Raw genomic sequence first — 23,916 nt, 5'->3', positions numbered from 1 at the left:
TATTCAAGTTTACGGTATATATTTTTCATATGGTTAAATAAAAAAGACAATGCAATTGTTTGAGCTGTTCTCTTAACATTTTTATAAATTTTTCAATAAAATCTTTTGTAGCGACTTTATAATCTCTTAACCTTTTCAGATATTTAAGATTATTATCTAATTAATCGTGGGCTTTAATTTATAATATAAGTAATATTTTAACATACGAATAATGTTAACGAAACGTAGGAGTTAATACGTCGTTTATTAAGATTTTGTAATTGATTAAAATACTAAAAGCTTTGATGTTACACGAAGTATAGGACTAGAATTAAGAATTTAATATGTTTTAACTAAACATAAATTTCAAGAGGAAGAATTTATGATAAGGCTTTTGAAGATTTCTTACATAAAATAAAATTACACTATATCACCATCATCAGCTCACTGAACGAGTGGGGACGACTGGCTCGGAGTCTACCCTAAGTTAAGTTTGACTAGGCCATAGTCAACCACGCTGGCCCAGTGCGGGTTGGATGACTTCACACATACCTTTGAATTCCTTCGCAGATATGTTCATGGTGTATTATGATGTTTTCCTTCATCGCAAAAATGTCGGATAATATTTTAAACAACTACTTTTTAATAAAAATGTTCCAGTCTTTTATTAAAATCGAATATATTTTAACAATAAGTTAAGTAACTTAGCATTCATGTCAGATGCATACACTTTAAAAGCATAAAACCATATCGCTTATTATTTTCCATTATTTTAAAATTACATTGTATCAGAGATACGCGAGTACGCCTGCAATAGAGCTTTCTACCATATCGGAAATTGTTTTCCACGGGAAATGAAATACTCAAAGGCTTGTTTCCTCTAATGCAGAATAAACATGCATTACTTCGTACACATTTAGGTCAATTTTATACAACCGCAACATGTATTTTCTTCACTTTCATTTTAAAATAATAAAATGTTTAAATTAAATATATGCTATTTAATTTTAGAAGGAAAAAAATATTACAAAATATAATTAAACATTAATTAAATGCAATTAATTATCAAAGATATTTTAACTATTTTACACCTATATATTAATATACTTAATTAATATATAGTATTTTAGGTAAACATTAGTTATTTGTTCACTGGAGACGTAATAATTCGTAAGTATTCTTATTTAAAACCTTTAATTTTAAAAAGCATTGTTGTAGAACATCTCTTGAGAGTCATTAGAAAGCACAAAACAAAATAGCTCTGTCAAAAAGAATTATGGGAGAAACTCGAATGAATTTATATCTTTTACTTTAATAAATATTCATTTTTAATTATTAAATACATTTAGACAAAAGAAAATGTCACTATGGAAGCCTTTAGTACAAATTTTGTATTGGAAAGCTACATTAAGCGGCTTAATAAGAGAGAAATGCAATGAGTCATTTAATTTAGCTATAATTATATCTTACTTCTTACTAATATTACAAATGCAAATGTTTAGATGGATGGATGTTTATTTGAAGGTATCTCCTGAACTGCTGTATTGATCTCGCTGAAATTTGGCACACGTGTAAAACATAGCCTGAAAGAACACATAGGCTACTGTTTTAGTTTATTTTTAATCACACGCGAACGGATTCGCGGGCGATAACTAGTCAATTATATACGAGTATTTATAGAAGTAATATTTGACTTCATAATTCATTGAAATAGGCATTTAAACATGTTTATAGTAAGAGGCTATAGAATCTTTTTGTGGAAGTGGAAACTTTCCTTAACCAGTCCAGTACACATTAAAAAATAAGTTTTTTGATGTTTACTATACGTTGTATATTTATTAAGTTAACTTAGGTAGACTATTTTACAATAACTAACTACTACAAAACAGATGAGTTAATTTATATTTTATTAAATAAACTAAATACTAAAACTTATCAAACTAGAAATAAACCTAAATAAAATAAAAAAATCGACCCCAAATCGCTGCACTCGCACTTTAGATGTAGATCGTCTAAATATAACGATATAGAATTTAAAATTGTGATTATACACGTTCCTTTCAAACTTAATAATGTATTTTTCTGGTAAAAGCGACGAGAAAAGATGAAAATAAGCACGTATTTGATAAAATTTATTTAAGTATACTTGTGCTTCATATATATACAATGTGATTGAATTTTCCACATACTATTTTACGATGCCTACTGAATTATGAATAAAATAAATTTCATATATTCTCATAGAATTACGATCTCGAAAAGCCTGCGAGATATATGTGATAATGGTACAATTTTGATTTATTACAAGCATCCAATAATCCACTCCGTTTTACAAGAATATAAAATTAAACGCTGAAAACTAAATGCTTACAATATGTATAGATAACAATGGCTATTATGATGTTAATTCTATAATATGAAATTCTAGCATTATAAACTAAGTGATCCTGTAAGGGTTCCGTTTTTTCCTATGAGGTACGGAACCCTAAAAAAATACTTAGCAGCCTATGTGTTCTTTCAGACTATGTTCAACATCTATGCCAAATATCACCTAGATGTATTTAGCCGTTCTGGAGATAAAATCTAACAAATATCCATACATCCATCCAATGTTTCGCATTTATAATATTAGTAAGATTAAAACATCAACAAACATTAAATAAATGATTAGGAATATATTGTCATTAATGTAAAAAAAAAATCTAATACCGGGAATAAGTACATCTCAAGATCAAAGAGTGTCTTGGCCATATCCAGGTTACTGTAAACTCATAAAAATAATCTTATTCCCTCTACCAACGGAAGTGTGCTCGTGTCACGTTCTAGCTGGAGTAATATCCAGAGGTTATCTAGGTTAATTTTATACTGAAAGTGCCTCCCATCTTTGCACTCTACGTTAAAGTGGAAATAATTTAATGAGACCAGAAGATAAATAATAATTAATTGCTTTAAAATACCTCTTCCCGATATCAGTTTCCTGTGATCATGTTCGCTAAAGCATTCAGAGAGAACAAAAATATCTTTTGATATTTCTGTTCTGAGACGAATCTGTGGATAAGTGATCTAAAAAAGTAAATTCTCGTAAGGATAGAACTTTATAAGTTCTTATTTTATCTTATTTAAGCCCTTATTTAATTATAAAAAAGTAAGTTTCTCTTTTTTTGATAATTATATGAACTATTAAATGTCACCCGCGACTCTGTCCGCGCGTAATAAAAAAAAATAATTAGTAGCCTATGTGTTCTATGTTTTATATGTCTGCCAAATTTCATCGCGATCTGTTCAGCCGTTCTAGCGATAACTTCAAACAAACATCCGTCCATCCGTATAGACACTCGCATTTATAATATCTGTAAGACGTAAGATCTATTTACGTATTTTTGATATATAACGTTGAATTAATATACGTAAGTAATAAAGGGTAGAAACCATATTAACTGTGTGGCAGCCACTAGTCCTGTAATGAGACTACGATGAAAAGAACTCCGCACAAGCCTTCACATCCAACAAAGAAATAAATTGAATAGCTACAGGTTCCTACGTGATATCAGCTATCGCTAATACTACTTGGATACGAGTCACGAGTACTACCTTAAAATACATATATACGTAATTACAACAACATAAAAGAATATGTATACATTAAGAATTTTGTAGAGATTATTTTTCTCTACATTCTAGATTTTATATAATATTTTCATCGGTATGAGTACACAAATCTATGGTATTTCAGTAGTCAATTAATGTCCTATTTTAACAATTTTTTGTACATGATGTTAGGTAGAACTTAAGGTTATTCTCAACTAACTAAGTTACTTATGCGTGACTCAAATGCATACATTCTAGTGTGCTTTCCATATTTCCGTGACTGTTAGAACAATTTAATTTTAGCTAAAATACGAATTAGTGAAATTTTCTTAAAAATAAAAATTAATGTTTAGTCGTAGAGTAACTGGAGAATAAGTTTTTATTGGTAACTATATCTAGCAATTCACATCTTTGGGCTTATATTGGTTGATTCCATTGTGCCTTATAAACTTCCATACATGTAACGAAACATACATGAAGAGTATTTAATAAGAAGTTGTATTCAAAATATGTTGTGATTCTGGGCAAAGTTCGAAGTTGAGTGAAAATAGGTCGAGTTCATTCACATAATACAACTCTCTGAGAGCCATCTCTACCTCATTACATTCATAATTTACGGAATAAGATAAAAAAATGTCGCTTTTAACATATTTAAATTAGTTTATATTTATTTGACTTGAGTACGAATAAAAAGAAAAGTTGTGTCGACACAAATATTTAACTAAGTAATCTTAATACAGCATATGTTATTTTCTTAAGTTACATTAGACTAATTGGGTATGAAATATCAGATGAACATGTAAATGTTATGTCGTTCACTGTAAATTTCACTTATTTTCATCATAATATGCCCATTATTTTGGGCTTCAGTTGTTCTAAATCTTTATACTCGTAGGTTTCTGAGTCAAATAAACCCTTTAAAACAATTTGCTACCACTGTGTTGTCAAGGGTAATAACAAGACAATATTTTATACAGAGATTTTGGTGTCAGAAACCCACGGTTAATCGAATAACTGTAAAGTAAGTCTGAAAAAGGCACTTGAAAAACGGTAAAATAACCATAGATAAAATAAGATCCAGCTCAACAATAACCATGACACGCCTCGTCTACTGACAGTGTCGTAAAGTTACATTGTGTAAATTTTGAGTGATACTACAAAACAGGATTTGCTGGAGCTATTGTGGTAGCACTTGACCCGTTTATCTAAACCCAACTAAACTTTTGTTATACTCTAAAAAATATTTATTTATAAGACTGAATCTATTTCTGTAAGACCTTTTCATAAATATATTTTTTTTAAATTTGATATTAATCTTCAAACAAATTAATAAAATAGTAAAACAATTCAATTATTAATTGCACAGATTAATGTTTATTTTTTTGCTCATCTAGGTTGAAGATGCGTTATATGGACGAGTCCAGTCGACTGTTGTTACATGAAGAATACACTTTCCTACCTCCCTCAGCTCAAAATCTCCCATAAAACATTCCTTACCCTAGGTCCACGTAAATAAAATAAAACTTTACATTCCACAGAATTCAACAACGAATTGACGAATAACATCAAATAAAACGATAACGAATTAGGTCGGTGGTAGTGAAATAAGTGAACGCGCGTAAACCTCTTCGGAGGGCGCGAGGGGCCGGCGCGATGCGGTCTCGCCAGGGATGTACGTAATATATCCCGCAGAAGAAGTAGTTTCCCTGACGTACAGCTCGTACTCGCTGCCCCGCACCCGGCAGCGGCCGACGCTCGACGTACTGTTCGAGCCTCCGCCCCAGCCGTCCCCGCCGCGCCCCCGCACCCCGACCCCCGCCCCGCCCCGCGCCGTCTCCTTCCCCAAAACGGCGCCCCCGGAGCCCGCGGAGCGCGCGCCGGCCTCGCCGACGCCGTCGCTCGAGCGGCCGGCCAAACTGCGCGAGCGCACCAAAGCGAAACTGCTCAAGAAGCTCGGGCGCCACGATGATAGCGAATTCGGCAAAATCGTTAGGACCCCCGCGCCGGATGAGTTCGAACTGCCCGCCCCCCTGCCGACTCCGGCCTTCTCGCGGAAGAACATTTTCGACAGAAACTTTGATGCACTGTTCGAGGTAGCGAACACGCCTCAATTCACCGCGAATATTCGTGTCACGACTCCCGAACCAGATCGGCGCTCGGATGCGTCGGGGACCCAGTTTCCCTCGCCCTCGACATCATCCCTTAGCTTACTTCCGCCGCGCCCTTACTCCGAACCTGTGGCCTCCAACCCCTCCCCCGCGCCCTCCGCTAGAACATCCACACCCTCGACGCCGACACATCGATCGTCTCTTGAAGGTTTTTAAGAAAAAGTGTGGATTTGAGTGCCTCGTGATATAATAATGCGTGTCAATTCTGTACATGATGCATGAGGTTTTGATTGACTCTAACAAGCTTGAATGCAAACAATAACTCATAACACAGCGATTTACCTAACCGATTGGCGTTTCTTATGATATATATACATATATGATAATTAAACAGCGTATAAAGAATTTAATGCTTTTTAATACATTGTTTCATCTCTTAACAGGATCAAATTCCAAGCCGAAGAAGAGGAGTTTCTTTAGAAAATTCAATTCATCAAAGGAGGCGACGCCTCCTAAGTGTGTCAGCATGCAGCAGCCGCCGGTGGAGATGGTGCTGCGCGAGCTGACGCATCCCGCGCACAACGACCAGCTGAAGAATCAACAGCAAGTCACCTTCAAACTGGTCAAAACAGGTAAGTCTATGTTGTGTTATAAAACTCATATAGAATGAAATATTATTTACCATATGTTTAATGTAATGTTGCAAATTGTTTTTGAGTAATTATTAAGTTGTTTGGTAAAAAGGATTTGCCAAAATTAGATTCGAAAATCTATTTTTGGAAGATCCCTCTTAATATATTTATGGCAGAGATGTCTTGTAGTTCCATTCAACGCCACGAAAGTGGTTGTCTCTCTGTCACGTCCTATCTCTAAAACGTAATTGAAATTCGACCACAAAACCGCTGTCCAATACGATTTACGCCGTCGCGAAATCTAACCACAATTCACGACGTCTATAACTCGTCGAGTATTAGTTATGTACTCATTATCAAAGTTATTAGCTGTAATTAAATGTGGAGAAGTGTTATTTTATGACAGGTCAGATAAAAGTAATGAAACTAACAATGAGGTTAGAAAGGTCTGGAACTTAACAGAGGAAAAATGAAATATTTCATACATCGTATTCACTTTTTCAAATAAATCTACATAATTTTAATAAAATTGGAGTGTCTGTATCTAAAATAGAATATAAAATGTTTCGAACCTGCGATGTATTTGCGTAGCTGATAATGAAAAACCAATTTTTAAAATTTTTGTCTGTCAGTCTGTCTGTTCGCAAGGCCACGTTTGTTCTGGTTAACTTGATATTTAAAATCACGCTTTAATATACATTTATGACAATGGAAAAGAAATACATGTATCCAATTATATATTCAGAAATTAAGACGCTTAGTTAAACTCATACATAGATGTTATAAGTATTAGTAATTACTAAAATTATCTTTTTTTTGTTTTTAAGTTCAAATTAAAAAATAAATCATCTTTTAAACTTACAAGCGGTATATTTTACATACATTCTATTTAAAACGGTGACCACTTTACACACGAAGGCTGTTGGCCCATTTTCGAGAGGCGCTGAGAGTGTTCGCTGAAAAGCCTCATTCCCCTAGGAGAGTAGAAAGATGAATCAACCTTTGACTTTTCACTAAAAAATTTGTTCCGTAAAAAAGTATAAGTATTTAATGATATACGAAACACAACTAGAAATATATAATTAATAATATTTAGTTACTAAATAAGACAAAAAAAATATCTTACTTTTTTGATTTCATAAATCAAAAGTAAACATTTAAAAGTTACATTTCCATAACGTAATAGAGGCACGAAAATATTATAATTACGTTGTTAAAAATACTTTGTTAAAATATTTAATCTTAAAATGAAACAATTCAGGGACACTATAAAGGTAAAGATACTGCAAAAAATCCAAGAGCAAATTTGACAAAGAAAAGCTTAGAAAAAACTAAAAAGAATATGCAATAAAGATTTGATCGTTCAGTCGACCCTTCCAGTTCTATCAGTCTTGTTCGATTCATACATACGACACATTCAAATCGATCAGCGCCATCCAGTGCACTGAATCCCAATTAATATTGTTAGTCCTGTATCGAGGTTCAGTGCTTCTACTGTCGACCCGAAACTCGATTCCACAATGCAATTTACACAGTCCCCCCTAGACCGCAAGTCGTCGGGATTATTCTAACGTTGAAGCGAACACTTGCTTTCCATTCCTGCTTTCGGACATAATCTTATTTGTTGCATAAATTTGCAATATGGTGGCAACGAATTTTACATATATTTTACAGTTTTAATATTCGTGATATTTTAAATCTACTAGATTTATTAAGATATTGTTTGGTTCCAATCTTCGTACGGATTGACCGGTTCGCTCGATGTAATACCACGACCACACAGCAGACAGGCGTGAAGTGGAAGCAATTCTTTGTGAGTAATGAGTGTGCTTCCCGGAGGCCTAATTTTGTCCTCTTTCCCTTCCCATCCTTTTATCTTATAAGGAAAGAATGGGAAGTTGAAGTAGATTTTCCGAATGAGAGGATGCATGGAAAGGGAAAATGTTATTTTTCTTTGCATCCCCTCCTCCGTCGATTAACGGTAGGTAACACAAATGCAATTGCGTATGTCTAAGGGCAACGGTCACTTCGCTATTTCAGATATTTCAGATGGCCGCTCATGCCACATCACATCGTATGCCACATTATGACATAAAAAATATTGTGCATTAGAAATAATATTTTTAGGTAAAACTTTTCTACAAATCACTTTTATTTCGTACTATCTATTTTGATAACAACTGTGGTATTCAATTGCATTCCAACAAAGCAATCCATTCACCCGACACAGCATTGTATGAGTCTCCCATTTGGTTTACTATTGTAAACCAAACAAACCACACTTTTAACATTTGACATTTACGTTGTTTTAGTTTATTCAAGAAACCTGTAGCTCGTAGTAGCATTTACTTTACAATGTAAAGAGCATCTTAGAGACTTGTATCTTCATCTTAATTCATGCTATTTTAAACTAGCTAACTAAACTAGCCGTCGCCCGTGACTCCGTCCGCGCGGAATTAAAAAAGAACCTAATGAGTAGCCTATGTGTTCTTCTATTTGTGTGCCAAATTTCATCGAGATCCGTTCAGCCGTTTTGACCTTCAAACAAAAATCCATCCATCCATCCATCCATCTAAACATTCGCATTTATATTATCAGTAAGATTTTGATATTTCACGTAAAAGCGATATTTTATATTTTTTTATTAATTTAACATACTGCCTTCGCGTTACTTTCTTTCGTTCGTATAATCTCTGAAATCCTGACTTTTAGTTTTAGTGATAATTGTGAATGCATAAACAATCAATTCTGTTTTCAAAATATCTTTAAACAGGTTTAAACGCGATGTCTATTTGCGTAATTCACTCTGTGTTAATTTGGAAAACGCTAATTAAAATAGCAATTAATATCCGTACTCACAAACGTCATGCAGTGGCTCCAATTCAATCTGTCCAGAAGCCACAATACCGCACGATGCAATGTTACAAGAGCGAACACATCGACCTATTGTCGCTCTTTGACCTACATAACTATGACTTTTGCATACAAAATTACAAGCTTGTTATACGAGTTCAACATTACGCTCTCATAACTCTATCAGTCGTTTTTAGTTCCATAGAAATAGAAATTAATATGTAATCAAAGATGACAAATATATATGGCCACCTGAATTTGCCTAAAAAGCGACCGTTGCCTTTAGACATTTGCGATAGCAACTATGTTGCCTACGTATAATCGTCCCATCATTTCCTTATTAGAAAAGGGGAAGGAAAAGTTAAATAAAATTAAACTTTCGACACGCACACTCATCAGATGAAACGTAGGTGAATGTTGCTGCCACCACATGCCTGACTTCTGCGTGGTTACAAGCCGGACCAGGCGAGCCGACGAATATTATTGTTGCTGACTCTACCACTGTTAACATTTGAAACATGCTGGCACCTATAATAAAATTCTTAATACTGTTTCATATTTCCTTACATAGATAGATATTTTCATCAAAGAAATCGGTTTCAGGCGTATTTTTCTACAGGACAATCATAAGGTCGATTAAAGAATCGAAACAAGCCTTACTTCTCACGTTATCAATTCATGTATGAATAACGAACCCAATTATTTCTATTAAAAACATCATACTTTTAAATAAATATCCTAAAGCGTGGACCATTGTTAAAACTTTGAAATTTGGAAGGTCAACAATACAATGACTAACGAGCTTTCGGGCACTTAATAATTCAGGTCTCGATCAGTTTACACCGAAGGCCTCGTTACAAATTTTGTCGACGTTTGAATTATGTATTGTGATCTACTTCGATCTGAATCTTGTGAAATGGAGTGGTGTAATCTGTGCCCTATCAGTGTTTGTAATCTACTCGAATCTCCGGAATCACGTCTGGATTTATTTGAAGCATAATAAATAAGAAGCATAATAAATAAGAAGCATAAATCAGACATCGTTTTATCTCTTGACGGAACGTAGCATTTGTTGAACAATTTATTAATTCGTCAATTTAATAGTAAATATATTTAAAACTAGCACAAAACAAAAAGATTCCTTTAATCCAAATAATGACGCTTTTAAGCACGTGGAGTTTACCGTAAAATACGTTAGCAGTAAAAATAAAAGCCTTCGCCCTTCCATCCTTTCAGTTCACACATCAAAAGAAAACAAGCGTTACGTTCCAGAGAACATGTCCGCTGCACAAAGGTTTTACTCTTTACATCAGTAACAACTCGCGCTTAAAAACAACTGAACTACGACACTCGCAATTTGTTCATTCAAAATTGTTTTAATAGAAATAACAGACTGTAAATTGTTTCCAAATTGATTTCGTTTTCAAAGAAAACATTCATTATAAATTACATTTTACAAGCGAACCGCTTTAAACGGTAGAAGGGTAGTAACAGCGTTTGTTTTCGATTTCTACTATTCAAATTGTCTTAGCCAATCCTGGACATTTTAAGAAAGTAACATGATGTACACGTAATTATTTTTCGTCAGAATTTTATTTATGGATAACAATAGTAGAATACGTTAATAACAACTTAATAAGACTTAAGATAGAGCGGATTAAAAAGTCTACATCCTTTGCGGGCTGAATAAAAACATATTTTGTAGACGACAATCAATTTTATTCACTGCCCTATATTTCACTGAATTATTTGTATTTACAAGTTTAAGAAAGAGCGAAAAGAAGTATCAAAATCGGTCGAGCCATTCCGGAAATTACAAGGAACTAACGCGGATTTGTAGAAAGGCAGACAAAAAAAAATAAAAATAAATGGTATTTTCATTAAAAGCAAAGTAAATCCATCATTTCTAGAAATATGAAATATTTTTCAATACTACAACACTCCAGTTTTAATATTTTTTTAGATGCACGGTTGTTTTTTAATTACCGGAAAAAAATATAGCTCTACCAATGCCGATACTGATCTTATATTAAAAAAATATACAAGCAAATCAATATTTATAAAAAAACTTAACTTCTTCACTTTTTAACCTTTAATTTGACAATGTATGATGTGGCATACAAGTTTTCAGGAAAACTAAGCTTTTCAGATTTTTTAATTATTTTTTTATGATAGTTTTATGTGTATCAATTACAATTACAAGAAAAAATAAAGCTTTTTAATCAACATTAAAAATGCCGATTTATAAAACTAAATACTAACCATCTGATATGCGGCATTTTTACAAAATAGTCAAACTACGTGAATGCTGTAAAAATCTATAAAATTGAAATAGAAAAAGCGATGTAGGCCAACACAAATTGAGATTGAAAAGCAATTAATTTCATAAGCCTCACATATCGAGTTCCGGGAATGACCCTAACTGTCCGTAAAATCTCATTTCAACAATGCAATTTAAGCTGACCTCGCAATAACGTAGTCTATTTAGGATTACCTCGGCTTCACATAGGGACACAATAAAGTCCTTAATTTATTGTCTCTATAATGCCAACATTACGATAATAATAATATTTTTTTTATTTATCCTAGACGTAGTTGCGGCTTAAAATCATGTTAGTAACAATAATATTAAAAAGTGAAGTACTAAAAATCTGATACCGAAATCTTTGTATAAAACATATCGCCATCCCTCTCACTCTTTTTGAAAAAAAAACAGAGAACAATCAAATATCGTTTAAAATAAAATATTACAAAATATTACACTTCTCATAAAAATCTATTTTTCATGATTCGATATTTAAAATAAGAATTATTTTTCAAATAAAATTAAGAAGCAGAGTTATTGGATGATAATAATATTTCCATTTGAGTTGGCGCTGCAAATGTGAAGGATGCTTATACAATCTCATCCAAGCCTCTTCGCTTTAGAGCAAAGATCGTTAAAGAGGGCGCTAAGGAGCGTTTGTGAATTGAATATCCATTGATGAAACCTATTCATTATTTCTTATTATTTTCTTATGAATCTCTCGACTAAGAAATTACAAAAAGTTTAAACTAAACTAAGTTTATTAAAAAAAAATCTTCTTCACATCTTTTTTGTTCTTGACGATTTACCGTTGATTTTTGAGACCAAAATCATTCATCATCATCAACCTGCCCTTATTCCTATTGAGGGTTGGCACAGTATGTACTACTCCTCCATACATATCTATCAGCCGTCATATCTGAATCTACCTCCTTCTTATATCCTCTTTCACATAGTCATTCCATACTTTTAAGACCAAAATCTCTGTAGAAAACATATCGTCATCTTTGTCATTATCTTTGACAAAACAAATATAACAGTATATTTTAAACGGAGTTTTTGTACTCAGAAACCCACGGTTATTAAGTCAGACTTTAAACAAAGGAATGAGAAATATGAAGTCCTATTTTCATTTTACGAATACACCGAACCGAGTCGTAAAATATTTAGACAATGCGTTTTGTAATAAATATTTATTTCTCTATATTAAAATACTTTTCTAAATATTTTAATAGTGCTCTACATTTTATTTAACAAAAAATATTTTTTTTTTACTTAAAAATAATTTAAGTCGACGCTTTTAATACATAAAGTAATTATTTAAGCGGGTTTAGTTAATGTTTAAGTTAAGTAAAAAAAATGTTTATTACGAAAAATATTTTTATACTGTAGTTTTTTATTAACGTTCTTAAGAAAGTGCTTCTATACGTTATTATATTTTAAATGACACAAAGAAAATTGTTTGAAAATTTAATACTTGGTAAAATCTATTGAGATGATTAAATTTCATAAACAATAAACCTTTGTTGGTTGAAGGGAAATTTTGTTTGATGTTGTCGGTGACTTTTTGAGTAATTTATATCGTTCATCGTTAAACGACAAACTTTTCATATAATAACAATGACAAATAATTTTCACTTTCATAATGTAACTAGCTGTTGCCCAGAACTCCGTTCACGCGAAGTCAAAAAAATAAACGAAATTAGTAGTCTTTAACAGTAGTAGAGCCCACTTTAACACCTTCGCACGAATTGGCCCGGCTCGCCCGGTGAAATACCACGACCACACAGAAGACAGGCGTCAAGTGGAAGCAATTCCGCGTTTCGTCTGATGAGTGTGTGTCCCGGAGGCCTAATTTAGCCCTCTTTCTCTTCCCAGCGTTTTTCTTATAAGGAAACCATGGGAAGTGGAAGTGAACTTTCCGGATGAGAGGATGCATGTAAAGGGAAAATATTTTCTTTCTGTGCATCCTCTCCTCCGTCGATTAAAGGTAGGCAACGCATATGCAATTGCGTATGTCTATGGGCAACGGTCACTTCGCTATTTCAGCGATTTCAGATGACCGCTTGCTCGTTTGCCACCTTATGATATGAAAAAAAAAGCCTGTTTCTTCTTCCAGACTACGTTTCTTACAGATCCATGCAGCGGTTCTGGAGATACCTTCTAACAAACATATATCGAAACATTCGCATTTATAATATTAGTAAGATAAACAACGTTTGTTTATAAGTATTTAGTCGTTGTATCTTCACTATATTAATCTATAATTTATTTGAAATGTTACACCTAAAATTTACGTCTGCATTCTGAATAATCTGAATATTTATATTAATTTAAAATAACAGTTATATTTTAAATCCAGAATTTTAAAAATAAAATGTACACTGAATTAAATTTTTAAAGAATAAAATAAAACTATCCTTATCATACAAATATACGTTGAAATAAAGTATGATTTAATTCTCCCTACGTAGAAATAAAGGATAATTAAGAGACCAGCTAGACAGTGATTGACCTATCCTTATACGGACTGGGCTTTCCACTAGTTAATTATGTTTAAGCCGAACTTAACATTGTACGGGGAGCGATTCGCTCTGTATGTAATGATAGCTGTCTGTTGAAGTCGGCTAAAAAATCTTAGTAACCTATGTGTTACAGTCTATTTTCTACATGTGTGCCAAATTTACACACGTTCTAGAGATACCCTCTTAAAAAACATCCATGCATCCATCCATCCGTCCGTACGTCCATCCATCCGTCCGTCTATCCATCCATCTAAAAATTCACATTTATAATATTAGTAAGATTAAGACCACTGTTAATTTTAAATGAAAGTTACTAATTACTATTAAATAAAAGACTGGGTTACAAAGACTTCATAAAATGAATCGACCTAATGGTACAGATCTCAAGTATTGATTACTAATAACATTGTATACGTATGTTTTGTTTGACGGTCCTCTTGTTATAAGCTTATAAAGGTATTGTCCATTGGCCCGCGCCGGACGCATCCACCGTACGGCCCGCAGCGGATTTTAGTTTGCTTTGTATGATTTTACATTGCGCTACGTCTAGCATCCCTGCCACCCGCATCCAAAGACAATTAAAATCCGTTTAATCCGTGCGGGGCAATGGAATCGTACCTTAAGAATTACAATACAAATAAAACGATAGATGAAGAAGTACACCCTTTAAAATCTTATAAAAGAAATAAGCTTATGTTCGATTTACAAAAAGCCAATTTCAGCAACAAAGTGAGATATCAGGTAACTTTAAATACTTAAAGAGAATGCTAAAAGCTAAAGCGTTTTCTTAAAAGAAAACTCTTGAAGACAATAGGTGTTTGATATCAAAGTTCTTCGTGATCCACTGTTCTTCAAATTTACTTATTGCCATTATGAATATTACTTGTATTTAACTATTAAAATTCAGTAAAGACTTGTATCGTTCACGATGAAATCTTACCGCTGTAAATTTGATTCTTTATCTCGTCATCAGGTCACTATACGTCACTATATTTTTTTTATTCATTAAGACACATCGCATATTCATTTATCATTTTCTCATCAAATTAATAAATCCTAAAAACAAAATAAAATATCAAAATATCTAATTTGATATAAATTAATCGTAAATCTTATAATAACTCTACGTCTCTTTGTTTCAGTTACAAGGCATGTAAATTAGACACCCTACGTTATGTAAATGTGTTTAATACAAGTGATTTACTAAACACATTTGTAGATTACAGAAGACGTTAATTAACACTCAACACCTCATACAAGCCTCAATTCTGTCACAAACATGAAGAGCTCCGTATAACCACACACACAGACATACACATGCAACCACACACCTAATAGATCTATAAATCAACTATAATTAAAAATGAAATTTACTAATACATATTGAACATAGTGTGAACGGGTCCTTACGCTCGAATCATAATTATTAACACCCGCAATGTTTCAATGAATTGTATTCTCTTTGTAACTACCCAAATTGCTTGTCACTTTTTTTTTATAAGGTGGCAAACGAGCTGGCGGCCACCTGAAATCGCTGAAATAGCGAAGTAACCGTTGCCCATAGACATACACAATTGCATATGCGTTGCCTACCTTTAATCGACGGAGGAGAGGATGCACAGAAAGAAAACATTTCCATGCATCTTCTCATCCGGAAGGTCCACTTCCCATTCTTTCCTTATAAGAAAAAGAGTGGGAAGGGAAAGAGGACTAAACTAGGCCTCCGGGACGCACACTCTTCAGACGAAACTCATAAAAATACAGTCGAACTGATAACCTCCTTCAAAACACAGAAGACAAACATACAAACATTAATTTGTATTTATATATATCAAAAAGAAATTGAAAACCATTAAGGCTATTAAGATATCATTTTCAAATAAAATATTTTATGTTCTTTCTAAATACAACACGAATAGTATTAGATTATAACTAAACAATCAAATTATCTAGCGTTTTTATCTGTAATTGCTTCTTTCATTTAAAACATAGAAGCTTTAAAAGTGAAATTGATACAATAGTCGATATAATGGAACTATATAAGTCGCATTGTTTCTAGAATCTCGTTTACTTCAGTATTAATTTCCAACGCAACCAGTATGAAAGCTGCAAAGAAACATACTGTTATATTTTATACGAGAATGAAATACATGTGCCGTAATTTAACCGTCCACGGACCAAGTTTCCTGGCTAGAAGAGATATCGCCTTTGTTTATAAATTTATCTACTTCATTATATACGTTCAGATCTGGATCGTTGCAGTTGCTACGATAGTGAAATATTACGCGACATATCAAGAAAATACAATAAGATTCACAACACACACTGATTATCTTCATTGGAACATAACTTTCCCATCAATAACTGTTTGTGAAATTGTTAATACAGAAGATATTAATCAAATTCAGGAAAAGAAATATAATGAGATTATAATTCCTGTAAATTTAATAAAAGAGTTGAAATTCTTTAATGGAATATGCCATTCTTGTTTCTCTAACTTATCTTCAATAAATCAGGCTGATTTTAATAAAATAGTGTCAACTTACAGTACAGAATGTAAAAATTTATTCGCATCATGCGAATGGAATGATCGTTACGTGAATTGTTGCAATGTTTTCAAACCAGTTATAAATGAATATGGAACATGCTATACAATTAATAATAAACATACTTCAGGAAATTATTTACATGTTGCATCGAAAGAAAACATCGTCGATAAATTTACGTTAACATTATCAAAGAACGCTGAGGCTTTTCTCCATTCACCTGAAGATTTACCATTTTGGAATATGGAATATGACAGACGTATAACAATTGCTGATGATGCTCAAGCAACAATGATATTCTCAATTATTGACATCGTTAATGAACCAGAAGTTTCTCTAATGTCAACATATGAACGACAATGTAGATTTCCAGAAGAAGTTCCTTCTAATTTTCAAGTTTTTCAAAGATACAGTTATTCCGCTTGTATCATTCAATGTCGTATTGATAAACAATTAGATCTTTGCAATTGTACACATTATTCATCGTCTAATTATTACGATAGATATTGTAATTTAGAAGGTTTTAGATGTCTGACGAAGAATTATTTAAAATTGGCAAAACTGAAAATTCCTGGTACAAATGAGACTGGATTAAATTGTGATTGTTTGCCCTCGTGTGTTGAATCTGATTATAATATTGTGTCTAATAAAGTTAGTGATATTAGAACAATACGTCGTGGAGCTAAAGTCCAGTTTAAATTAAACAATAAACCTTTTGAACGCATTACTCGACAAGTGGCTCGTACAGCGTTAGATCTTGTTATTGCTATGGGAAGCTGTTTCGGGTTATGTTTTGGAGGATCTTTACTTTCAATTGTTGAAATTGTTTATTATATATTCTTAAGACGATGGTGACGTAATTCGTCCCATGTATTGCATTTGTTATTACAAGGATTTTATTAGGAATCAAACTCACTAATATTATAACAACGGCCTCATGGATCTTGTTGAAATTTGATATAGACGTAGAACATAGTCTGGAAAAGCACTCCGCATGGACGGAGTTTTATTTTTATTATTTCTACATTACTTCTTATTTGAACTATATTGTGACAATTATCCATTTGAAACAGACTTAACTCTCATATGTATCGTACTCTAAGGTATCAACTGCAAAGTTCTGCTTGACAATAGCAAACGCAAACAACCACGAGTACAATGCACTGAAAATACATATTTAATTTTCATGAAACTTTAAATATGTCCCGAGCGTACGCTACGACATTGTACAAAATCTGAAAAAAAAATCTTTTCATCTGCATATTTTCTCGTTTGCACAGCACTGAAGTCATTGTTTCAATTTTAAAATTGAATGAAATTTGTCCTAAAATTAATAATAAATTTATTATAAATTTCTCTTTGAGTACAATGAATTTTGAAGAGCCAAAACTTTAACAATGGAGACGTTCAACAATTATACGTATTTTCTGACCTATTATACAAGAACTCTTCAATAAATAATTCATGTTTATTTATAGTTACTTGTACTTAGTACAAATATCCTTGAGTATTTATATTTTTGGTCTCCAGGTGTTCGTTAAATAGAAACCGATTTTTCTGCGGAAACTCGATTTTGCATTGTATTCGCGCAGAGTTTTGGTCGTATTCGTTAGATCAACAAGCCTCGTTGCATGGATTGTTCGGGGCTTCACTCGCAAGCTCTATTCAAACTTTGTTATTACACTTGTAGTCCCCGCTAAGCTGTACACGAAACTTTACAATCGCTAAGAGCTTTTTGTGATTTTAAGACTACACAAACGACGTTCAATTTTAGAATGTTTGTATATATATATTTTTAATCAATCCTGACAACAAAGAGTATTTGATTTTTGGACATTGACATTTTAAACAATGTGAAACTATTTTCAAAAACCTCTTTTCTTCTTTGGAACTTAAAAGTAAATATTTTATGGAATGTATAATATTATATTTTACGTGACCGTAAAATTTTAATAATTTTACAGAAACGCATTATTTAACTTTACGAGACAAGCTTTTACATAATTAACACCAAAACAAAACACTCACTAAAAAAAAAGAATTTCTTGTCCTAACAATCAGAATTCCTATAATAATTAACATAGTTTACTTTAATACTGAATTAAGCACTTCCTTCTGATAACGCTTGAATTATTCATAATATCGAACGACGACGTACAAGGCATTTCTTTTCCGTGCTCTCACTTCGAGGTGACAGCTAAGCCATGGTATAATTTTGATATTACTATAAAACCTTCTTGTTTGAAAAATGTTTACTTCTTACAGGGACTTTTGAACATTGTAAATTGAACGTATAAGGTAAAATGGACGATAATAATGGACTTTGGTAATAAAACATTTTTACTACAAGTTCAACTTTATTTATTTTAAATCGAGTATTAATTGTTACTCATCTTACTATCTTAGTATTATAATATTATAAACGAATGTTTCGATGGATGTTTGTTTAAAGGTATCTCCAGAACGGCTGCATGAATCTTGCTGAAGTTTGGCACAGATGTAGAACATAGTCTGGAAGAACAAATAGACTACTTATTAAGTTTTTTTTCTAATTCCGCTCGGATAGAATCGCGGGCGAAAGCTAGTTTATGTAAAACGATCATTGTAGTACAGAAAGACAAAAGTAGCTTTGTATAGTCAGTTCTTTTATACGTAAACCTCTGCATTGGATTAATTACTGTATATTCTACTAACAAAGATTTTTATTCATACCAGCGTAATTAGTAAAAACATTTCACTAGTGAGCAGAATTAAATTGTTGAACTTTAAAACAGTACTCAAACTTTGTAATTTTTACTACTGCGGCAGATTTTTTAAACTGTGTTCATTTATTTCATCCATAATTACTATTGATTTTATTAAGAGAACCTACTACAAAAAATAATATGTTAAAGATTTTAAACAACCTTATTATCGATTAACTTAACTTTAGAGTCGTTTGAGAATATCGCCAAGTTATAATTTTATCTTACTAATATTATAAATTCGAAAGTTAAGATAGATGGACGGATGAATGGATGTCTATTAGGAGGTATCTCCACAACTGAAGAAGAGATCTCTCTGATTTTTGGCATAAATATAGGACATAGTGTCGAAGAACACATAAGTCACTTTTAAGTTTTATTGTTTTTAATTTCAAGCGGACAGAGTCGCGGGCGAGAGGTAGTAATATTATAAAACTACCAGCTGTCGCCCGCGACTCCGTCCGCGAGGGATTAGAAATAGTTGTTGGCCGATTCTCAGAGACCTACTCAATATGCTCACAAAATTTCATGAGAATCGGTCAAGCCGTTTCGGTGGAGTATGGGAACGAAAATTGTGACACGAGAATTTTATATATAAGGTAATTCGCGCTTTTCCCTCTAGTTATTTCAAAAAATAAACTGTCACAAACAATCAAACAATATGATACTAGTACTAACTTTCACATTTCCCGCCGAAGCTCAGAAAGTATTAAGCAACTTTTATTATTACATTACGGCCGCTGGCCGCGCGCGCATACACAGCAAGTCATGTAAACTTTCATTCCCTACAGAATAGTACAAATGTCATTTGTAATACGTCTCATAACACAAATAGAAATATTTTAAACTAGCCAACGCTCGCGACTCTGTCCGTGCGGAAATTAAAGAATGTTATTACGAGCCTATGTGTTTTTTCCAGGCTATGTTTTCATCATCATCAGCTCACTATAGGTCCCCACTCAGCTGAGGCTCAGAGCCTCAGGGCTCAGAGCCTACCCTAAGTTATTAGATTAGGCCCTAGTCAACCACGCTAGCCAAGTGAGGGTTGGTTGACAACACACATATCTTTGATTTTCTTCCCAGATATGTGCAGGTTGCATCACGATGTTTTCCATCATGTTTTGTTCTACATTATGCAAAATTTTAGCGAGATTCATGCTAACATTTGTGTAGATAACTTATAACAAACATCCATCCATTCGTTCGCATTTATAATATTAGTAAGATATAAAAACTGTGACTAGAGATAGAAAACTATTGTACTAAATTATTTCAAAACATTTGCATATTTAATAAAAATAAAAACAATTGCGTATCAGATTAAAAATAGAATTGAATTATGTCAAATATTAAATTGTTAAATTTTTACACGTAATTTATAGTTTTACTAATCACTTTTTCTTTATATTGTCAAATAATTTTAAGAAACGAGATTACATAAATCAATGTTAGTGTCCCCTCACAAAGTGCTATAAAGGTTTGATACAAACGTCGAGTGATAACGAGGTATAAACAAGCCGCTGTTTATGAACGTGCTCTTAATAAATGATCTCCAGTACCCGACATCGCGTTAATGTAAAATACATTAAAGTTAACTTACAAAGGGACTTTTGACGTTGCATTTGCCGTATTAAAAATTAGAAACTAAACGAACTATGCAATGATGACCGACTAACCGGGGGTTTCTAAGATCTAAATCATATTTTTATCTCTGTTTTGTCAAACATAATGACGAGTATAATGATATGTTTTATACAAAGATTGGTGAGGAATGAATTTAGGTATTGATCGATCGCAATATATCAGTGTGTGTGCGCACACACACTCAGGTAACGTTTGTTATGATAGTTTTTTTCTTTAATTTTTATTTATGTAACAAACAAACTCGTAGTGTTTTATTTCTAAGAAGTATTCTATTTATGTTTTTACACGATTTTTAAGTATGTAATTTGTTATTAACTTTATAATTATAATATGAAATATTGACTACATATTTAAGATCTTATATGTATTGCTGCTTATATGTACTGCTGCTATATGCTTCGTATTTTTTTTTAATAATGAAGAAATAGTGGTATATATGTTGGAATTATTTGATCTAAGCCATATAAATATAAAGTTTTATCATTATATTACTTCTTTGGATTTGCGTTCATCCGTCCTTAACTTTATATAAAAATAATCTTCAACATTTCTTATCATACAATAATAGTCTAGAAAGTTGCCTAAGACTTATTAAATCCAGTCAAGTGAAACTTTGAACGAGTTATTCTATTATTGATATGGAAAGTTTTAATTGAAGACACTCAATAGCTTTTTGTTCCAGTGTCTGACTTTACAACGCAGCTATCGCAACTGTATGAGCGGCACTCGACTGAAATGCAAGCACTCGTCGCGAACTTTCGCAAGAGGAACAGCGAACTGAGGAAAGAGAGGTTGGTAATTTTTTTTAATTAATCTAATATAAGCGGAACAAATTATACCTTTTTGAATTATCCCGAGACTGGAATATGTCTACATTTGCGACATGTTTTTGTAATTAATAAGTTCTTAAGTTGACTATAGACTAGAGCTAACTTGAAACAGAACAACGAGCCTCTATGATGTTCAAATGTATTACGCTTTCACGAACCACATATTGCTTGGAAATTATGCTTTCACCTGTTTTATAATATTCTTAAGAACGTTACATTACATAGAAATGCTCAAAAAAATGCTCTAGTGTATATTCACCTTTATAGCTTGAAAAAAGAATTAAGAGCAGGACCAAAAGAAGTAACGCGTTGAATAACATTCGATGTTCCATTGTTTTTCTACTCAATAAACATTTTAGCTCCTTCATAAATGAATTCCGTAACTATTTGTCTACGTAATATTATTTATTACAGAACAGTAGATAATATAAAACTAGGTTAAATTAAGAAATAACCTGCGACATACATACCGGAAGACCTCATTTACACAGCGGAGGCATTCTGAGTCTCGCAGTATCCGCTAATGAAATGAAATCTTCACGAATGAAGTGAGGAAAAGCTTTTATACGTTTCCTCTGAAACCCACTAATTTAACCAATACACCATTCGTACCTATATATTATGATAATCCCTTACCTACATCTGCTAATCGTTACGACTGTCTATTTTTTTCTTTGTTTTTCTCCAAATTTATCTTTAAATGTATACATGTATACATTACTATGGATACATGTATACATTAGTATTTGGAGTATAATTCTACGACAAAGTAATAGAGAAGTTCCATTATTTTATTAGACAAATTTTAGTTTCAAACAATCAAACTAAGAACAAAACATTAATATTTGTTAGTATTTAGCTTCAATTCAATAACTTAAATGTAGTCGTACAAGTATTTTTTGCCGTAGTTTTATAATGTCTTTTCTTATAAAACAGTGTATGTTTTTTACATCGTTTACATGATAAGAGGAAAAACAGTTAGACAGTTTTACTGCATAATGTTAAAAAAATAAACGCGCCTTCCTAATTGGTACCTACGTCAAGGTATCAACCATTTTATTCTCGTCACAAGACATTTTTATTACCGTAATGGTACCTCAAGCGAGAGACAAGAAGGCGAAGGGGAAAATACTTATGTATTTACCAACGTCACGCTAAAATTGCTATACGGGATAAAATTCATTTATTTTGGAAAAAGGGTCCAACACGGTCTTTTTTATATTAAAAGTAAATGAAGTTGAACGTAGCACTTCACGTAATTTATAACACAAATAAAATCTAACAATCTAAGAATTGAATGTAATCAGAAACATAGGTTTTAGATATATGACGAGAACTATCTGTCGCTCACGACTCCGTCTGCGCGGAATTAAAAAAAGACTTAATAAGTGGTCTATGTGTTCTTTTAGTATCTGTTCTACATCTATGCCAAATTTCAGCGAGATCCATGCAGCCGTTCCGTAGATACCTTCTAACAAACATCCATCCAAACATTATTTATAATATTAGTAAGATTAATCTGTTGTTTCGAGTAATTTAAAAACCTTTAAATTAAAATTCGTATTGTTTGATTAAAGATTCCATCTCCGATCGCTTTGGACTGAACTAAAAATCATGTTACTCTTTAACGTAAAACGTAATAGTTTTTCAACCACGTACTATTAAAAAATGCAACTAATCTGTTTCGTTTTTCCACAAAGGATTTATTTCCCTGCTTTGAACAAGGTATATTGTACTAACAGTTATCAACTGTATTGCCCAAGTGACTCGTTATTCTTGCTACATTCCCATTATCGAACTTCGTATTAGAATTAATGTTGTCCGAGCAAAGTATACTTGCCTACTAACTCTAGTAAAATAGAAGATGTGCTTTTATTTTCGTGACCGTTTCGTTAATGGTCAAATAATTTTGTTTGTAGCTCGGTGTGGTAGAGACAAACTATTTTAGGTATTCAACAGACACATCCTTACCAACAAAGGTTAAAAACATTAAACACTTAAGTATGGACAGACATTTGAAATAAGAAGCTGTATCATAAATTTCATCCACAAATCATAAATTTAATAAGATTAGAGTTTTAAATAAAATGAAATAGAACAAATCATATTTGATATTCTCAAATAAAATCGTACCTTTGAAGCAATTTTACCGATCCTATTAA

The 23,916-nt window shown here is 32.5% G+C and overlaps 2 protein-coding genes across 2 annotated transcripts in view; one reads left to right on the top strand and one right to left on the bottom strand.

Annotated features, from left to right (window-relative positions):
* Positions 1-23,916, top strand: part of LOC106125017 (extensin-like) — a gene marked incomplete at its 3' end in the record, with an annotated part of 64,019 nt that overhangs the window by 12,512 nt on the left and 27,591 nt on the right. Inside the window, exons 2-4 of the mRNA XM_013322105.1 lie at positions 4,962-5,883; positions 6,119-6,307; positions 21,607-21,715. Coding sequence (XP_013177559.1) covers positions 5,238-5,883; positions 6,119-6,307; positions 21,607-21,715 — 944 coding nt within the window. The remainder of the gene's footprint in view (positions 1-4,961; positions 5,884-6,118; positions 6,308-21,606; positions 21,716-23,916) is intronic.
* The window catches only part of Rab3 (RAS oncogene family member Rab3), a 65,742-nt gene that overhangs the window by 23,742 nt on the left and 18,084 nt on the right, over positions 1-23,916 (bottom strand). The gene's annotated exons all lie outside the window — the stretch shown is intronic.

The sequence above is a fragment of the Papilio xuthus genome, unplaced genomic scaffold (genome assembly GCF_000836235.2).
Source record: "Papilio xuthus unplaced genomic scaffold, Pxut_1.1 DF825928.1, whole genome shotgun sequence".
Lineage (NCBI taxonomy): Eukaryota > Metazoa > Arthropoda > Insecta > Lepidoptera > Papilionidae > Papilio > Papilio xuthus.
Note: the sequence above shows the minus strand (reverse complement) of the source record. Positions and strands in the feature narration are given on the sequence as shown.